General features: G+C 41.4%; 1 protein-coding gene across 1 annotated transcript in view; it reads left to right on the forward strand.

Moving 5' to 3' along the window:
* Nucleotides 1–21,037, forward strand: part of LRP8 (LDL receptor related protein 8) — a 192,524-nt gene that overhangs the window by 145,103 nt on the left and 26,384 nt on the right. Inside the window, exons 4-5 of the mRNA XM_074831993.1 lie at nt 2,149–2,277; nt 18,913–19,275. Of these exons, the coding sequence (XP_074688094.1) occupies nt 2,149–2,277; nt 18,913–19,275 (492 nt within the window). The remainder of the gene's footprint in view (nt 1–2,148; nt 2,278–18,912; nt 19,276–21,037) is intronic.

Here is a 21,037-nt window from a genome sequence, read left to right on the forward strand (position 1 = left end):
TATGCATTATAAATGTTTAGCTTAGAGGGACCAGGGCTGAGGGGAAAATGTGGGATGTGGGTCCCAGCCCATGGCAGGGCACCACTCTGAGCTGGCAGACATGATGATCCTGGTGGGGTGTTGTTGTAGAACCTTTCCAGTGTCAGGTGATTTTTATTAGTGACCTGCTAGTAAAATAATCAAAAAGCCTAAGTAAGGATCCCTTTTTTCCTCCACTCTGTAGATCATGCAACATTCATAAATGTTATTTAGGTATGCAGTGAGCAAATTTCAAGAAAAATGCTGTCTTTCCTCAGGGTGGTAAAACTTCATTACATCTGTTATTAACTGTCTGTCTGTGGCAGGACCTAATTTTTCTTGATATATTGGTTTCCCACAGCTTCTAGAAACTGCTTCTTATAGCACTTCAAGGCGCCAAGACAGAGAAATCCTGGTATTAAATAGCTCTGCTTTCTAAGTGGCTGATTGATGCTTTGGGGCTGTAAGATGGCACTCTACAGCCTTCTTGTGCAGATGAAAAGGGAGAGGTATCATTTTCATCCTCTTTTGCCCAGCACTTGGGAAACTGATTGGCTTTGAATAAATACCTTTACCAGGGCAGGGTAATGTGAAAGTTTTAATTCGGAATTTAGGTTCCTCCCTTCTCAGTAGACCTGCAGCCATATATAGTATTATCATCATTAATACCAATGGAAGAAACATATTTGAAAACACGTATTTTTTTAAAAGAGAAAAATCAGTCTGTTTAATAAGTAAATCCTGCCAAACTGGGTGATGATTCCAGAATACTAAACAATTGTTTAAACTGTGGAACATTATGCATTCGAGCAGCCTTGTCACAATAAATGTAGATCTGTTGCTCTTTGCACTAGTATGAAAAAAATAAAAAGGAATTTTGGCAATGCAAAAATAAGAGAACGAGCTTCACAGCTTACTTGGTTCCAGATAAATTTGGCAGATTTTTTTTTTCATAATTGTATTCTTGCATGTACTAGGGTTTTTGCTTCTGCGCTCTTCCTGTGTCTCCATGTCTTCGATCACAGTCACCTTTAATTTCGGCAGTTACAGTTAAGTTTAACATGTGTGAGTTCATGCTTGTGCTTGCCACTTTGTCTTCAGGTTTACTAACCATAACCTGCCTACATCATTAAATTTAGAAATGGCCTTGCAATACCAAACATGTAAGTAAACCCTAATACTAAAATTAGGCAATTCATTTTTCCTGACTTAATTTGAGGTAGTATTTTCAGAGTAGTTTGTCCAGTACTACTGCTGTTGTGTGCAGGGTGCTAGTGTTTTAATAGCAAAAGCACGGTGTGTGGAGGGTTTGAGGCAGTACAAACAGGCAGTGCTGTTGCTGCATTGAGCATTACTCACACGAAGTATTGCAGTCCTTCTACTTAACAACCAGCCCTAGGCTGTTAGTTGAAATCCCTGTTGATCTATTGAAGCAACTCTGTCAGTTCATTTTGGATAAGCTTGAAAATAACTGTGAGGAGTGATATTTGGTTTATTTGCATGTTCCTGTACAGTTATGTTCCCAGAAGGGATTGGCTGGGTCAGGCGCAGGCTTGAAAGGAGAGGAAGGTCCTTGTTTCTGGGAAAGCCTCTGCAGGGAGACCTGATTCAAGAGGCATGTTGCAGAGAGGAAAGCGGCAGCACAAAGCTGGGCGCTTCTAGCCCATGCACAGACTGAGATGGTAAGAAGAAGGTGGGAGAGGGCCACGAGGCCCCAAGAGTGTGTAAAGAGCCACAGGGCCTATGCACAGTTGCAACTCAGGGTCACTGTGATGGCCAGAAGCAAGAGCCTGCCTGCAAGGAAATACTAGGTAGGAGAAGTGGCATGTGAATCTGACTGACTTCTGTTCTTCTCCCCTAATTCCTTTGAGTCTAAAGTGGAGTTTCTGTGATTTTGTTTAATAAACAGTGGCGTGCTTTTTTTTCATGTAAAAGTATTGTGATCTCTTTTGGGGAACACATATGGGATATGTAAGCAGCCATACCTCAAAATCAGTGTTGACTTGGGATTTCATTACAATGTGTCTCAGGATTGAGCCATACAAAATAAAAGAAACTTTAAAAGCATAAACAATGTTAGCAATGTCTAGAACGATGTTTAACGTTTTTTTTTTTTCTTTATTCTTTCAGCCAAGCAAGTATGTCCAGCTGAAAAAATTAGCTGTGGAGACTTAAGCAACAAATGTATCCCATCGTCCTGGAGATGTGATGGGCAGAAGGACTGTGAAAATGGTATTGATGAGGCTGGTTGCACTCCTGGTGAGTTAGAGTAATACTTTCATATGTATGCAACATTTCCCTTCAGGGCTATAAAGGTCCTAGAGTGACTATTACAAATGGCATGTAAAGGGATGACTTTTCCTGCCAACAAATTCATTCACTCTACGTTTGCAGTGCTAAGTAGTGAATTTTAGAAAAAGAGAGGAAAGAAGGATTCTAGAGTTGGAGCTGGCTGGAGAATACAAAGTGAACTCTATAGAGAATTAAGTATTCTTTTACTACTGTAGCAGAATATAGTTATTCAGTTTGGAACATGATTATCAAGGTTAATACCCAGATGACGTGGTAAGGACTTAAATAACAATGTTTAAACCTTCCTCTGTGGTAGCTCAGCAGCTTAGCGCCTTGTCCTTCCTCCTGCAGGGTGTAGCCCTGTAGGCTAAGGCTGTCTTCTGCTGGGATATAATAGATAGGGCTGGATGTTTCTTTATTAATAGCTTGTTGGTTTCACTGGACATAAAGAGAATGATATACTATTTACTGTAACTGATTTAAATTCAGTCCCTAAATGGCCATTGCCTTTTATTAGGCCTTTCTCTGCTGAATGAAAGAACTCTCTAACAGTGTTTTCCCTCTGTGAAAACTCCTACACTGTGTAACCAAGCCATTTCTCAAACTGTCTTTTTGATAGACTAAACATATTTAGTTCTTTATGCTTCTTGTTGTCAAATATTTTCTTTTGAATGAATGCTTGACTCATTTTTGTGGCTCCCTTTGGTATCCCTGCTGATTTTTCCAACTTTCTTTTTATACAGACCACCAGAACTTAGGGAATATCAGTCTTGCCAGTCTGTGCATAAGTAGAATCACCTTTCTAATACTGTTCTGATATAACTCTGTTTGTCATTATTAAATTCTTTGTGTGCAAGTGATCCCAGGCTATTAAGAAGCTCTCATGCTCTGTGTAGGTATTCACCCATCCATCAGTATTTCTGGTGTTGCATGTGATACCAGTAATGTTATTTCTACTTCCAGATTACTGGTGAAAGGGCTGAATGATTACATGCAAGTACACATTGATGTTTCTTCATTTGAAAACTGAATTTTGGGCTCTAATACCTAGCCAGTTCATAATCCACATTATATCTTTTCATTGAAGCTGTGCAATGAAATATGTTTCATGTGAATGTTTTGTGGTTCTGAGTAAAACTGTGGATAAATTTATTTATTTGCAGTCAGCTTATCAAACAAAATCTTACCAAAGATTTTACTGTCTGAGCAACCTGTTCCAGTGTTTAGCCACTCATTGTAAAAATATTTTTTCTTTGTACTTTTTTTACTTTTTCCTTTGTCACAACTTGTGCCCATTGCCTCTTCTTTTGCTGTGCACTTCTGAGAAGAGTTGGCCTCACTGTACATAGTGAAGATACAGCTTCACTGTATCGTCTCTTTAGATATTAGAAAATTGCAGTAAGATCTCCCTCTAACCTTCTCCAGGTTAACTAAACCCATTTCCCTCAGCCCCTCCTTGTATATCATGTGTTCCAGCACCATGACCATCTTGCTGGACTTCCACTGGACCCTCTCCAGGTTTTGAATGCCTTTCCTGTACTGTCAGGGTGACACAGAATGGACATAGTATTTCAGATACGACCTTAACAAGTACCAGCTAGAGGAGAAGAACCACTTCCCTCAACCTGCTGCCCTCACTCTTGCTAATGAAACCCAGTGTGCAGTTTGTTATGTATGAAGGTTCGATGCGACTCGCTAATTCAGTTAACTACAGATTAGACACACAGTTTTTCAAGTATCTTCCATACTGCACATGACTCAGAGGTGAGGGGTAATGGTAACAGGTTACAGTGCTTGTGCTGAGCCTCTGAGGTATGGCTTGGCTCGCAAGGAAGAGGCATAGGTTGCCTTATGTTGCCTCCTGTTTCACGTGGAATTAAATGCATGTGCATTGGACAATTCCTAAGAAACTATTATGATGTGGTAAGTTGGTGATGTGCATAGATCCCTGGTCTTGTGTCCTTTAAGCTAATGATGTTTTGGCAGTTTTCAAGTGTCTTTTATTTGTTTCTGTATGAAACTCTTAGTGTTCTCTCTGTAGCTTATGCTTCTTTTGCCTTTGAATGGGAAGCTTGAATTAGAGACAAGTTCAGAAGATGTTTGTAACTGCTATTGAAAAAATTACTCTTTTCCCAATATGAGTTAGTGAAATTAAAACAATTTTTACACTGGTGGCTGCCTCCACTAATTTAATGCTGCTGCTGCTTACACCAGCAGGAGTTGTCTTGTGGAGTCTTTTATAATAAAAATCTACTTGAAATTGCTTTGAACTTCTTTTTTTCAAGGCTCTAGGTAACCCCCCAAATTAATGTAAATATGTTCTGAATGCCACATAATTTCAGTATAATGATGCTATTAATGGATTTAGAAATAGCTGACTGTTTCTCTTCTGGATGTTTCAGCATCTTAGTCTTGCTTATCTTCCACATTTTTAGTGCACATGCAGGTTCTTAAAATGGAAATTTAATCCAAGGACAAATTACCATCTTCTGATGATTGTTGGGTAACTCATGTGAAATGAATTAGTGACTTCCATCTAGTTCCTTATGCCTGAGTATTGTCCCCACATAGGCTGCCACCTCAGTGGGTGCACATGGCAGTCTCTGCCGAGGGCTCGCTGCTGAGTCTGAATGTGGAATGGTCTGTTCTCTGGCCAGAGGACCAGGCAGAAAGGCACTAACAGGCAAACTTGGAGCTTCCTGGGTGGGTGCAAACATCAGAAGCTTTCAGTCCTAAACTCTGTCGACTCAGCACCTTTCAGAGGCATTAAACTCACTTTGAGAAGGAAACAGGAGGCACTGCTGCATGGCTGTAGTGGAAGCATTTTCAGTGAGGTTGCTTGTCAAATTAAGGTGTTTTCCTCATGGATGAGAACAAATGCGTTAGCTGTTTAAACTCTGAGAGCTTGTGGAGGATTGATAGCTATCCTCTCTTTTATCCAAATCTGATAAACCTCACTAAGCCTATCCACCGATACTCTGTTAACATTCCCATTTCTTCTCTGTTTAGAATCCTCTTTTATCCATTTTCTTTTATCTCAGCAGCACACAGTATCCTGACCAAAAAAAAAAAGTCTGTTCCTAGGTTCAGACCTTTTCTTTTCTTTTTCCTTAACCTCTGCACTCATGTTTTTGTTCTCATTTTAAAACAAGCTTCAGTGCTGTCACCTGCAGCCCCCTGGAGCAGAGCACCCTGTCATGGCTGCACCTCTCACAGAGCTGACCAACTTGTCTATAAATAACACATCTTTCTGGATAAATGTTTGGAAGGGAGTTTATTTGTGCTTAGGATAATTTCTATGGTGAGAGGCTGTACGTGCAATAAACAAGTGGAAGATGACTTGAAAATACTGTGAATCAATGTGAAATTTACCCAGTGTAGTGAATGTTGGCACTATCATGGCCAGCTGGAGGGAGAAAGTTGCTGTTCAGAAATTCAGAAAATCTTATGCTTGGGTTGTGTTCTCCTTTGTACTTTGTATCAGCCATGCCCTTGGTGCATCATCTTGCACAAATGGAAACAAACTGGTGCTCTACATCCCTTTCCTTCACTTTTGGTCAGTATTGAAGACTTGCTGTTTTGATTGGCACCCTGTGAGATCTGAAAAAGGTTTGTCACAGCAGTGCTCAGAATAGCATTCCTTCAAGGAAGGAGAGAATTTGCAGTCTTGTATGCTGTCCTTGTGTAACCCCCTCTAGACAAAAGGTTCAGCTGTAGTTAGCAAGCTCTGGACTTACCTGAGTGCAGGTATGCTGAAAAAAAAAAAAGTCATCATCTCAAACAATGGATAAGTCAGATATTTCCTTTGAGTTCCTCATGTCTCCCTGTACAATCCAGCCTTATAAAAAAACTAGCCTTAGGAGTAAGCAAAGCAGACTGTATTAATCTGAAAAAAGGGTCCTGTTTGCCATGTCTGGAGTGAGAAACAACATATTGATAGATGAAATCCATTAAAATAAAAACTTCCACAGAAATGTGTAAAACAGCCTTTGCTGTCTGTTAGGCCTGGTCTGGTACCAGTATTAGGAAAGCAGTTATTTTCATAAGCAGTCCAGGCACTGATCCCATCATACTGCTTGGAAGCCATTATCAATGGATGGGAAGGCACTTTATTGTCGTTCACCCATGAACAAAGAATAAAAATGGTGCAGTTTTCACCCTATGGAAGAACTTCCCAAGGAAGCAAAGGAAGTTGTGCATTATTTAACCTGCAGTGTTTAGGGATCCAGATTTGTGTCTGCACAGGCTGTGTCTGCACAGGCTGTAATGGCACCAAGGATTAATTGCAGGTATGAATCCTTGCATGTAGGTAGCTAAGTGCCTGTCTGCCTAAATAATTTACCTCCAGCAGGTAGGCTTTAAGGCTACTGCTAACTTCAGTGCACAAACAATTTTTGAAAATGCAAATATCTGCCTTTTTAAAATAAAAGAGTATATAAAAAGAAAGAAAACACACATTTTTCAATTATTTGGAGCAGAAGTAATTTGTGTCTTCACAATACTAAGTGTGTTGTAGTCATAAGTCAAGTTTAGTCCTCTAAAATAGATGTCAACAGTTCATAATGTAAGAGCAGTCTTGGATTTGCTGGCTTGGAGGTGCTGGCATCCTCTTTCTTATTTCCCTGGTTGAGGTTTTCTGCTCCCAGTGTACCTAACCTTTGTCACAATTGATTGACAAGCTTAGGAATACGTTTACTGAGACTGAAAAGAGAAATTAAATATGGAAGACTGTAATTAAAGCATCACAACTCGGGTCAGTCTGGACTGTGCTAACTACTGCAGAACTTGTTAAATTCCTGCTAAGAGAGATATTAACCAGTGTTTTGCCAGCTGCTCAGGAATGCAGAGAGCAGTTCAGCATGACTTTACAACAGAAGAACGACCATCCTGTACAGCTGCAGTGGGCATTGAACCCCTTTAATGCACACATCGCTTGTTCCTCCTGACAGGACTCTGGGATGCTCGACAGAGAGAGCGAGGCTCTGTCCCCATCTCTTCTGATCGTGTTACTGGTTCCCACCTGGACCACCTCTTGCACCCAGTATGGATATTGTGTCTTGCAGATGAGGAGTTGGAAATGTACCGTTTTCCCCTTTCCCAACAGTCAGATACAGTGAAATGATGTATTCATTGATACATTGATAGCATAATAAGCTATTTTCCCATACCATGATTTATTCTGCTAAACTATAGTACAGAGACAGTAATCCATGGAACTTGTGCAGGTAATGGACATACTTACACTGGTCTCATAAAGTTGTCCAAGGCTGAGAGCCAGGAATTCCTGCAGGAGTCTTGTGACAGCGACAGCCTCATTACCAAGAGCATCTTCTTTTGGACCCTGGTCCAGCTTTTCATTGCCAACAATATACCTTAGAATTAGTTCTAGATCTTCAGCCCTATGATTCAATGTGCCAGAATAAAAGTGAACAAACTGAGTAAAGTTTTTTAAATTAGTAAGAGAAACAACAATAAGCACAGTCTTGCTCAGCTGTAAGCCACATATCCTTGCCATAGTAGCTCACAGCCTTCACATTTCCATGGTATATATGTCACTTATAAGATCCTCAGGGCAGGACCTTTTCACTTACTCTTTCCTGACAAAGCTGCAGACGCATGGGTGATGCTCCATAAAAAAGCAGCAGTGCTTACAAGCGAGTGGTCCTTTTCTTGGAAGATCCAAGTGCAGAAAACATTCAGGGTCAACTCTTTCCAGTGCCTGGCTCAATAGCCCTCATGTCACTTGAGCACCAGGCAGAATTTAAAGCAGGTTAAAGCTGGTCTGATCCCTCCAGCCCATCCACGTGGTGATGAGCCAGCTGCAGTGGTGAAATTATAAAGCTGATTTAAAGCTATCTTCCTTCACACTGCTCCTGCACCCACACTGACATGATGTGACCTTTCTGTTGACGTTTAAATAGTTTATCATCTTTTATCATTGTCCTGTTGCAATAAGGAGCATCATGTCATCTCAGCATCATTCTCTTCTTCATGCAGTAAAAGGTAACTATGTTTTGCATCTGAGTCACACTTCCAGCACTACCTATGGGAATTCGACTATGCTGATTCTGTTTATTCCAAATCTCCACAAATCCTACTGAGACCTTTTTACTTGGTGATAACGTAGCACTAATTTTATCTTCCTTTGCAGCCTGTTTAATATGTGCTTTCATCAAAGCTACGAATTCTGTTCATTACCTTCATTAACAGGATAGGTTCACAGTGATGTACCTGTTCCTCAGTCAGCTCAGAGGGAAATCAAACCCAAAGGATCAGATTTTGCCATATATTCTCCCTGAGAAACCCACCAATTTTAATGGTGTTAAAGCACATAGTATTGTATTCGTGCCTGTAAAGGAAATGTTTATCTACTGTCACTATTCATGATTATTTTAGCATGTGATGAAAAGAGACATGGCTAGCCTGAAATTCCTGGCATTCTATAGAAGGTAGCTGTAACTTGAGTACACTTGCCATGGTGGAGGAATCTACAATTATTTCCAAGAATGGAAAGGAAATGACTATAGATTTAACAAATGAAAGTCCTTCATAAATAAGATAAGGTAGCACAGCAATTATATCCTCTGGGCTTTACATGATGTTTAATTACTGGACAGCTGGAGGGATTAATGCTTGTGCATTATGCCCTGGCTCTCAGAAATTAAACATGTACAGCTGCCACTTTATCACTGCTTAAAGTATTAGAGCTCCTTCAAAAGCAGTAGTAATTGCAGAAAAATCCCCATTGTTATTTAGGAAAAATCTCAGCCCATAATCTATTTGTCCTGAGTTCTTTCAGAACAAAACAGTAAGAAAAAATGAGATTGGTAGTTACCTCTAATTGCACTGTTATAGGAAAAATGAAGGTTGCATTTTTAATATATTGGATGCTTTTTGTAATTAAATACGAAATACTGTATGAACTTAAGTTAGAGATAAGATAGTCATTGCATAAGTCAAGAATTAAACCCTAAAATCATGGCCTAAGCTGTGCTGGGGCTCTACCTGCAGAAGGTTAGGGCAAAATGGCTTTGTTTTCCCTGCTGCTGTCTCTTGAGCTTAGGTTTAAAAAAAGAACAGATACGTGTAACATTCTGCAAATTGAGTTTCCCAGTACTGAGTGGTGCCTTGCTCACAACAGCAGGCTTTGGTGGTGGCCTCTGTACATTTGCTCTGTGCTGATCCCTCAGATACAGATAAATTGTCTGTATCAGTATGTTCCATGAATAATTTATTCTTTAAAGCATAATAGACAAAAACACAATGTGAAAACAAGACAATTTAGAATTTGTTACTTTTACAATATTTCCCTGAAGGTACGCTAGGAAAAAAGAACAGATGCAAAGACCACATGCAAGAGTGCTCTCACACACATACAAGTCCTACACACCCCAAATGATAATTTTTCACAGCGTTGTGGAAGAATGGTATGAAAGAACTGGTTTTATACAAAGATTTGTGGATAATTAAAATGAAAACCTAGTACTTCTGGACTGCACGTTAACCTGTGCACACACACAAAAGCTTTGTTCTGCTGCTCTTCCTGTACTTTAGCTGGAGAAGTTGTCTCTGATTCTTCTTTCCAATCTCACATGTCGTACTGTCAGAAGAGTGAAAATTGGCCCATAGTTATGTTTATCTTCTGGGCAGTCTATCTTTCAACAGTTAGAGCTCTTGGAGTTGAAACAGCCAAGAAATTGCATCTCTTATTGCCAAACATGATTGTATTTCATGTCCCTGAAGGGCTTTCTTCATAAGAATGGAGCTATGATTCTGAGCCTATTCATCCAACAAGTAAGAATCTGTTTAGTTTTATTAAAAGAAATCTTCCGTCGCTGTCAGTGCCAACAATCGTGTTACAGTGGCAGATACGTGGGTAGGAGTTCCATCCTTCAGTGGCCACGGGTACATATGCGTTACGCTAATTAACGAGTGCTTAGCAGTTATGCTTCCTGAGCATATGATCTGAAGACTGAGTCAAAATCAGTTAGCTTGAGCTCAATAAAGTCCTACGCAGGAGAGGACCATGTAATGTTTGATGCAAAACCAAAAAAAAGCTGGTTTATGAGTCATGTTAATGGATAAAACAACATTTGAAAGTTATCTTTGTGGCTGAAATACACTATTTTCATACAGAGGAAGATATAATGGTTGGATTAACTTTGCTTATCTTTTGCAAATAAATTTGTTTATTTGATAAAATATAACTGGGAATGTTTAGCCCGCAATAAAATACACTCAGTACACTTCTTTCCAACAAGTTTAAAATTGCTTGTGTTGAACAATTGATTCTTCATTTTAGGCCAAATCCAGCAGAGCACTGCCTTCTATTTCAAAGCTGTAGAAACTGAAGGGCAAATCCTAATGCCGTGGAAATCTCACTGCTATTAAAGCAAGTGCAGTTAGCACACAACCCTTACACTTCTAATTGCAGTGCGTGTCACTAAGTGCTTAAATTTTCCATTTGAGTAGAAAATCTAAGACATTTTTTCTAAAAATCATTGCCATTCCTTTGTGGAGTTGAGAGTACATTATGTGGGTATCTTGTTTACGTCAAATAATAGCTGTGTCCCCTGATATCACATAACTGAAAATAATTAGGGACTGCTTGTTTTCTGAAAAGTCTGTCAATCTCTCCCCCTCCCAAAACCACCACAGTCGTGTTGTCTTTATAAACTTGGTCAATATAGTTTGTGTTCATAACCTTGAATCTGGTTTACACTGAATTCTGCCAATTGTCTAAATTGTATCCTCAATGCTTTTTTTTTTTAAGGTACTCTTCCCTTCAGTTCAGTTTCCTTGCAAACTGCTTTATTTCAAGAGCATCTTTTCAATTGTTATTGAACCTACATTCAAACTCACTTTGGATCGCTGTTCCTAGAGAAATGTGAGAGACAGTTGGGTAAACTCGGGGGGTGAGGTGTGACAACTCTCAGTGTTTCCTTGTTTTGTCTGTGCTCCAGAATAGTTAATCGTGCTGTGTTCTAAATGCAATGAGTATTTAATAGTGAAACAACCTGCAGTAAGAAGAAATTTCTCCTCTTAGAGAGAATTCCCATCAAGCAAAGTAAATTAGTGAAAGTGGAGATTTTATGGAGCAGTGACCTCATTGCTTGCAATGTGAGCACTGCTTTGTCCCTCATTATTCAGCTGTGTTAAAACCTGTGAGCCGTTGGCTGCTGTAGCTACCAGATTACCATGCTGAAGCAGGTTTTTCCCTCTGCTTTACCTGTTTGGCCCATGGGTTCAGAAACGTATGCTGAGGGTGGCCAATGTGGCTTTTCTTTGCTCTCCTTTTCACAGATAGGCCTGTGCAGCAATTTCATCAACAAAGAATTCCACCTAAGAATTAAGAATATTTTTTTCTTTCTCTACAAATGCTTTTGAGGTGTGCAGTTTTCATGACATGAGAGTAGCTGCAGAAGCATTAGCAGTGCACGTAGCTTTGTAGTGGCAGTTGCTGCTCCCTTGGTTCCTTATCTGCGTTCAATAAAGATAAGTATTGTAGATTGTTACAAACCTCTAGGATTCCCTTCTTAGTTATGGCAGTGTAAGAATTGATTGATTCTGGTGGAACAGTTCAGTTTTCCAAGTAGTTAAACTAGTGCTATCCCTGTGCTTGGGATGTGTGGGTAAGGAGGAGGTGGCAGGCCAGTGATACAGCTGTGGACCAACAGACGAGAGTTTGAATTCCTTGCCTTTCCCACTCAGAAAAAAACCCGAAGCTTGCAAATTTTCTGAGAAAGAAACAAATTGTGCTATCATTTGCCAATGTGACTAAAGTGTAGCTTTTAAGATTCTGTTGAAGTCTGTCTCCTAAGCTGGACATAAGAAACCAGAAAGCAGGTATAATAAGGCAGTTTGTGTGTCTGTTATTAGCAGATGAGCACAGAGTGGAAGTCTGCCCAGTGAATGGAAGGTAAGATCTATGGAGTAGGCTTTTCCTGGCAAAATATCTGCGATTTAAACTCTGCAATGGAAAAATTGACTCCTGGTCATGCAGGAAGTTCTGTGCAGGCAGTCCTCATAACCACAGGGTGTCCTGAATCCCAGGGCATACACATTGCGTGGTTTTTGCATGTACTGTCACTGGATCAAGGCCCTGGTCAGTAATGCTCTGTTCTGGCTGCTGGAAGAACGTTTATATATTCCTCGGAAATACAGAATTTCGTGTGATAATATTAGAGCAGCTGTTAGTTTCATGGATATTATCAGACGTTTCCGAGGGATTTGCCAAATTGGTATAATTTGTAAAACTGCCATTTTAATAAGCAAGTCATGTCTGAGGGAATAGGAGTAAGCTTGTCCCATACAGGTTCCAATTTTCAAAGTCAGAAAAGAAACCCACTAAACACATCCCAGCATATTTTTTTTCCATTTAAATTTTGGCTAGTACCAAACATCTCCAGCCTGATTCAGCTGATTGTATTCCAATCAGAATATAAAAGAGTAATAATAATGTCTTCATGCCCCTGAGATCCCCATGGGGTGTCTTGGATTTTAGTAAAAAGCAGCACAGTATCAACATTTTGACCACCTTTTTTTTTTCCTCCCAATCTGCTTTATTTTACCCCAAAACCCTCTACACTGGACTCACTTGTTCTTATTTTGAGGTTGCTTTCAGTCATTTAACCAAAAGAACCTGTGATAAACTTCCTAACACTTTCCTGTTATGAAGTAAAATTGAAGAGACTGCAAGTATGAGTTAGCAACCTTAGAGCACATAAGTAAGATTGAAGATTGGGAAGAAATTCAGAGTGTGCGTACCATTTGTACATAAGCTGCTTCTCTCTGTAAATTGTGGGGTCGTAATTAATTCTATTTTCAGAAAATTAAACCACTTTGAATGAATATATGATTCTCAGGAAATACATTCTAAATCAGTAAATACATTTTTGAACCAACTATTATTTATCAGCAGGAGCTTTGGCATCTCGTTGCTCCATTATAATTAACTAATACTATGCAAATACTGCTGCAGAGAATGGAAAAATAACTCGTTTGTGTTTGAGGGGAGCAGTGTAGCAAAGGCAGCGAGTGCATGCAAATATTAATTTGCAAGAGTGTGTGAGATGGCTCCTTAGCTACATTAATGATTTGAACAATATCAGGAATTACTATTCCTTCTGCAGTCTTCATCTATATGGGCTTTTCGGTAACAATCACCATAGCAACAACCACTGTTAGTAGTGAGACTGCAATTCAGCTGCATTATTCCCTCCATGGGAGGCCTGTCATTTTTTCAGAGCAATGTGCTTCAAGGTCATCTTCATTTACCTCCATCTCTTTTGCTGTCCTTCCTGGAGGGCAGCTTTCCGTGGGAACCTTGTCGTTCTAAGCATGAATCTGTGCTTTAAAGACTGACATTTGACCGAAGATCTGTATGAAATATTCAGATGTTTGGTAAGCACACCAATTGTCTGCAGACAAAACAAATAATTTAGATACAACTAAGACAGAAAATAAATTCTGGTTAAATAAAACTAACATGATGACAGCTTTCATAACTGGCCTAGGAGCTCCAACTTAATTTAGCCTGTCTGGACTCTGTGACCTCCTTATCCATGGTCCAGCTCAGAGATTTAATTTATGTGGGCTGTGGTAGCTGGGTTTGCGCTTTGCTCAGGATACCTGGGCAGATGGAGCTCAGGCATTCCACTCGTGCAGCCGTGTGGAGCTCAGACCCTAAACCTCACAGCTTAGGAGGGTTTCTGAAGTCCACCAGCCTCTCCTGCAAGTGTTGAAGCAGTGATAAATCAACAGCAGATCTCTCCCTCCCCAGTGCAAATGTTAGTATGTGCAAATCATCCTTTGCTGCCTTTAGCAGGTGCATTATTAGGCTTAAGCAAACAAGAAATTTTGTGCCATGCTTTTTTTAAGTTGCTTGGGTGGGGGTCAGAAAAATGCAGTGTAATAATTCATCTTATTTTCTTGTCTTCAGCATCAGTAATTGCTGTTATACACTTTACCACAAATCTTACCAAATAATTATCTATCTTTAAACTGTTTGTGTAATTTCAAGTGGAGCTGACTTTTATGGAGAAGAGAGATGAATTAAATATCTGACTTACTGAAAAACTAAAAAACCTTTAAAGATTAGCAGTGGCAGCAGTTATAGTCCATTGTACATAATTCCCAGCTCCTACTAATGATGGATGTCCTGTTTATTTAATATTTTAAATTTTATCCAGATTTGAGGATCCATGCTTGGTAGAGATGTCCATTGTAGAAATGTTATGTACTTTTTTTTTTTTAAATTACAGTTCTCAAAGTGCCCCATATCTTTAAAGCATTCTGTTTCCCTCTATAAGCACTTAAAAAGCATGTGATAGAATTACCTTATTTTTTGGTGCAGTGCATGAGCTAAGATTGTCCCAGCTGCGCCAGACTACTCACTAAAGCCTCTGGTTAAATCCTGGCTCTGGGCAAAAGAGAACCACCCAGTACTGAAACACTTAACTCCACAACTGCAATCTCTTTTTTAAAAAAAAAAAAAAAACCAACAAACCAACCCTTCCTCTATCCAAAGACTGCTTCTGCTCCGCTCTCCTCAAGAGATGTGACAAGACTGCAGCTGGAGGCTGTGAGGCAAAAACTGACAGTTGTGCTTTACATGTTGGCATATAGTCCAAGGCAGAAATTAATGCAGAACACCTCTGGTATATATTGTCTATAGGCCAAAGCACATGTACACTATCGTTTAGATGAGATATTTTGCTTCCTAAAACTGTGAAGAACCTTAACAGATTACAGTACTCTACAAGAAACCTGCTTTTGTGATTATGCTTGTTTACTGCTTTGAAGCCTGTTGGTTAAACACTTCTCGACAAACATTTCCAAGATTTCTACTGCAATCATTTCATATTTGAAGTAGGTTTTGCACCTTAGAGTATTACATTCATTAGTTTCTTTGGCACTAAGGAAAGCAAGGTAATACTTGTTTCCTTTGTTTTGAACGAATAAGCTTACAATAGGACAGGTAGCAAAATCAGAGAATGCAAACAAATTGCTCAAATCAGAGAAAAAATACCCCAATGATCATTTAATTACTATTCGTACATTTTCTGTTGAAATGCTCTGGAGGCAGTGAAATGCTGTAGTGATGGGACTACCTAGATACTCTGACAGATTTATAAAAAGAGATGTGAAGTAAACTGTCCCTGGGACTTTACTTCCCCACCCTCATCTCTCAAGGGGCTATGTAAGATAATTTGTAGTGCTGCTTTTTATTATGTTTTTCAAATCAGCACCAAACCACGCAGCAGGACCCTGAAGAGCACGAGCATGCTGGCTCTTGCCTAGGTACAGAGGGATTGTAAGCAGCTTTTCTCCTCTGTTGCCTGTTTGTGCCAGAGTGAGTCCCTGAGTGGCTGGAAGCTGCAGACTTTGCTTTATCCTGGCATGCCCTGTGGATTTTAGCTGTCAGAGAGGATAACAGAAGGGTGAGAGGAATTGGGACGTTATCTGCCTTCCCGTGGCCAGCTGCACGTGGAGACAGAGGACTCTGCTGGAGATGTGTGTGACCCAGAAAGAATGGTCCCATTTGAGCTGGTCTGAAGATGGTCATTAGGTCTGTAAATGCAGAAGAGGGCATTTTTATTTCTCAAGTTCAGCAGGAGGTGCCTAGAGCAACCTTCTGTAGCGAGGGACCATGTGCTCCCATTTGGCACTGCCACTGGCTGCTCGTGCAGGCACTGCAGTGGCCCCTGTGGCAGCTCTGGTGGTTGTCCAGTGGCTTCCTTGTCATGGCACAGTGGGAGCAGCCCATCAGTCTTATTGGTTGTCCCAGCAACGTCTGCCTCCTAGGCCCTGTCCCAGTGCAGGCGATGCCCTGTCAGTGCTGGTGCCACAGCCCCTGGCTTTAGCTGCATGGGTGAGTTGCAGAGATTAGTCCCCACCTAAGGACTGTGATGGTGGGAAGGGGGGGTTAGCAACAGCCAGACTGCTGTGCTTCTTCAGTGGAGGGAGAACTTGTAGTCTCTAGTGCTGTCATCACACTAAATTTAATTTTTAAAAAGAAATAAAATAATCATGACCATGCGATTTTTCTAGCTAGTAATTCACAGGCTTCACTGGGAAGTCCTCATGAGAGGTTACAAAAGCTGAACTGCTCTTTTTCTGGCGGTGATTATCAGTAATTTTATATCTGTACAGGGATTTGTAGGTGCAGGGGAGGAGCTTTTGTGCAAACTTCCATTGTCTGTATCCCACACATATGTTTATCAGTTGCTAATTTGCCAGTGCAGCAGATTTCTGAAGGGAAGTGCATACAGAGAGGAGGGGTAGAGCTGGAACCAGGAAAGCAACAAGGGAAAAAAGATGGGCTCATTACAGTTGGGGGAAAGGAAATTAACGTACATTGGGAGTGTGCAAATCATTACAACCTTGCCCAAAAATTAGGGATCAAAGGACTCTGCAAAATTTTGCTCACTGATCTGTTTCTGAGATTCATCAAAATAATCTCAGAAATTTCTTCTCAGACTTGATCTGTTACAGAAACTGTACATAGCCCTAGAAATATTCCTGTTTCTCACTTCCTTTTTTAAATAGATTGGTAAGATTATAACTGTTACTTAAATTTCTACTTGGCAGTTCCATATTATGCATCATCTGAAGAGGCTGCTAGGTTATACAGCTGTGTACTGATCAGTTATAATCAATTATTATATTTCTAGTTATAGGATAAGGATAGAAAAGTATACTCAGTGAAGAAAAAGAGCAGAATTTGGGTGAAAACAGAAGCATTTTAATGGTCTCAGTTCTGCCATGCAAGAGGGTTTTTTTTAGATGCTTCTCCACCAGACTGTGCTCTTCTTTCAGGTCCTTATGAGAGGGATTCATCTAATACCAGCTGTCTGATCTCAGTTCCCTCTGTTTGGAGAGGAGAAATATTAGCCCCTCCAAGGGACAGTTCTTATCCCAAAGTGGCAGGAGTGCCTGTTAAGGGCATCTGTGTCCAAAATACTCTGCTCAGAAGGAGCCTGAACAACCCGCCTGGACCAGATAACTTTGGTGTCTAACACTAGGTGCTCCTTTAGTGACCACGGTCTGTTGCATTTAGTTATTGGTGTCAAGTTGGGCACACAGAAGTGTGTAGCTGAGATTCTCTAACACTTAACCCTGTTGGAGGGAGCTTGGGTTGTAGCCAGTGCGTTACACCATGGAAGGCAAACCTCTTTTTCTTTGAATTGGGCAGATTGCTGCTCTGGTAGATACAGTAACATCTGGAAAACCTGGGACTAAATGGGACAGAGCACAGGGCAGGAGGGAAGAAGTATATATAGTCATGCTCTGATGTAAAACTATAGGCTGCTTAGGTTAACAGAGCCAAGCAATTTTGCAGGCTAGAATGTAAATAAGTATCTGTGTACACATGAACATGCTCTTAATTGCAAGATAAATAGAGTTTAATTCACAGGTGTAGAACAGACATGGTATTTCAGTAGAATACCACTGTGTTCCTGTCGCTGGCTGAAGGCTGGGATATGACGACTACAGAGATTCTGATGTTTTCCAGATGCATTTGCCATTGCAGCGATCGGTACCATCTGAACTGTGTGGTTTATCATAGGCACTCTGCAGATACACAGTAAATAGTTCTGCTTCTGAACACAAAAAGACTTCCAAGTGCATCGTAGAAAAAAAGTTTCCTGTAATTTATTTATATATATTTATTGTACTTGTAATTTATCAAAGCTATAACATTCCTGTGGATGACTGAAACTGCAGAAGCAGAATTCTTTTTTAAATAACTACCTAGAAGTACTTACGGATAATTTCTTCCAGGGTTTTGGTTCCCCCACACCTTGATGAAATAAAGTGACTGTGAACTGCACGGTGTTGGAGTGCCTGAAAGTTTAATTTGAGCAGGCTTCTCTGGTTCAGCTGTCCATTAGACTTGCAGAGGAGAGTACTCCACTCAGCTTCCTATCTGACAAACGCCTCATTTGTATGTTAATGTTGAGTTTTGATTTTCAGGGAAGGCATTCAGTGTGTTGTAAAGGGCCTTACTGGCAGATTGCAGCTAAATTGATGCTCGACTCACTAAATATTTACCCTACACATCCCACTTAATATGTCCAAAACCAGGCACACTGTGAAATCCTGAAACCTGATTCTGTGCTTGTGAAAGTCAGGAAGCTGGTAATGTCAGTGCGGAGCAAAGCAAAGCGCTGTGCGAGTCCACCAGCGCGTGCCAGCACACCTCCAGCCCACCCTGCAGTCTCCCCACTCCTTCCGTGCTGTCACCCCATCCACCGGGGCTTGCCTGCCTGCTCTTGCCTCAACACCAGGGCAGCGCTGCAGCTGGCCCCCCACTTTTCCTACCTGCAGTTCTCACAGCCCAGCTGCCCCTTCTTCTTCAGGGCTAGCCAGGGGCCATAGAGGATGCATCCTATGGCACAGCTGGGGAGACGACCACTGCGTCTTCACCTGCTCCTTGCCATGTAGTTTACCATTGGGAAAAATGTTTTGGGTTAGGACAGCCAAGGTAATACTTTTTTGCACTCGCCCTCCCCCTGTCTCAGACATCCCTAAAGCTGGCACAGTGGTGAGGGGTAGATTGGAGACCTCACAGCTCACCTGTTTGTTTTTATTCCCAAGCCTGTTCTCCCAATGAGTTCCAGTGCAGTAACAAGTCGTGCATCTCCATCATCTTTGTGTGTGACGGTGACAATGACTGCGGGGATGGCAGCGATGAAAGAAAATGCTCCCCTCTGACCTGCAACCCCAATGAGTTCCAGTGCAACAACAGCGTGTGCATCCCAGAGCTGTGGGTCTGCGATAACCAGCCGGATTGTGAGGATCAGTCGGATGAGTCCATAGAAAAGTGTGGCTACGATGCCAAGGCCCTCAACACCTGCGCGGCTCACGAGTTCCAGTGCGGCAATGGTGAATGCATCCACCTGAACTGGAAGTGCGACGGGGATGAAGACTGCAAGGACAAGTCTGATGAGCAGGATTGCCGTGAGTGTCTGCAGGGGTAGAGCAGGGTTGGGGGCTCTGTTTTGTGGGGGAGAGGGGCCAGAAGGCTGCTGTGGGCTGTGTTTTAAGGCAAGTCTTTGATGTCTGTGCAGCAACTGTGTGCCTGACAAGGAGCGTTTGTGTCCCAAATGGCGTGGCTGGGTGCCCAACCCAGCAGGTCACGTATATTCCAGACTCCTTTTATGCTTTTTCCTTGAGGATTCAGAGAGGAGGTGCAAGAGCTGTTGGATGGTACCATGGCTCAGAAGAGATCTGTTTCACTAGAAAGACAAAGAATGGAAAATGGGAAAAATGTTCAAAGCCCTCAGGCTGCATAGTGGGGTCAGAGCCTGGAGGTTAGAAGCCACAATGCTAAAGGGAATATATGATCAGCAGAAAAGAAATAATTAATTTTCTGCCTCTGAAGTTAGAGTATACTGAACAAGGCAGTCGAGAGCAGCACCTCTGAAGAATCCAGTTTGAATGCACTTTGAGCTTGGATTGATAAAGGCACAGAGCTAATAAATAATGGATTTCTTTTCAGCTGGCTTTATGCATTTAACATGGTGTTGCTGGTGTGCCGTGGTATTTTGAATGTTTCATCCATTTTTAGCCACTAAACTGTTCAAGCTGGTCACTTACCTGAGGAGGGAGAAATAGAGAGAGAGACAAGAAAATGAGAGCAAAATGTTTTGCTAAAATATTCATAATGACAAGATTGAAATAAAATATTTACATAGCTGTATATATTTAGCAGCTCTGACATTGGGCCACCTCTGGGGAGGAAGGCAGCAACCAGCTGCAGAAACCAGACATTTTTGCAAAGGTACCTAAGAAAATTTACTACTTTTGCCAGCACCATCTTTTCATACCCATGACAACATTGAGTCCAGGCTGGTGAGATCAGAGCAGCTTTGTGGGAGAGCCCTGCAAGGAGCGGGGGATCAGACTCTCTCCCAGACAGAGAGAGGCAGCTGTAAAATCAGTGGCTTCTTTAGCAAGGGGAGGAGGATGTAGTAAGTCCTGGACACCACTGTTTACGCTGCAGGAGAGCAGTGGGATGAGCCACAGGTAACCCTGGAGCTGCTGTGCCTTTAAAAGAGCCAAGGACTCTTCTAAAGGAGAGGTGAGAGCAGAGTAGGAGAAGCCAATTAAGTTTTTTAGGAAGAGAGCAGCTTTGACTGCTGGATACAAGGATGACATCACTGTCAAGGCCCTTCTCAGCAGGGATGGATTAGGTAGGGTGTCTTTTCCTTCATCTCTAAGAAGGTGATAGAGGAGCTGACAGATCTTGGGCAGCAGGTACCCAGGCAGTACTGCCAGGGTCAGAATTGTCACAGGGACAGTGGAGTCAGGAGACAGAGCAGGTTCTTGGCATCCATCTCAGTATGAAGTGACTATAAGAAAGCCAGGCAGGAACATGTCTGGTGGAGATGCGCACTGTTAGCTGGGACAACCTGTGTTGTTTGGTGCCTGTTTTCATGCTGAGACCTCCTGCAGACAATCTGTACTTGTATCCCCTATGACTCAGGAGGCAGTGGCTAGGCCCGCATTACAAACACAGGTGAAGAACTGGTATCTGGTGCAGGGGACTCGCAGCAGCACTGATCTCTGTCCCACAGGTTGCATTCCCTGCAGTGACAGCAACCTTGTAGGATGGATGAGTTTAGACTCAGGAGAGGGAACGGTGAGCTCCCTTCTGTTTCCAAGTGGTGAAAGAAAGGAGCAGCTTACAGATGGCACTTTCCAATGAAATGTCTCTAAA

This window comes from Strix aluco, chromosome 8, assembly GCF_031877795.1.
Source record: "Strix aluco isolate bStrAlu1 chromosome 8, bStrAlu1.hap1, whole genome shotgun sequence".
In the NCBI taxonomy this organism is placed as follows: domain Eukaryota; kingdom Metazoa; phylum Chordata; class Aves; order Strigiformes; family Strigidae; genus Strix; species Strix aluco.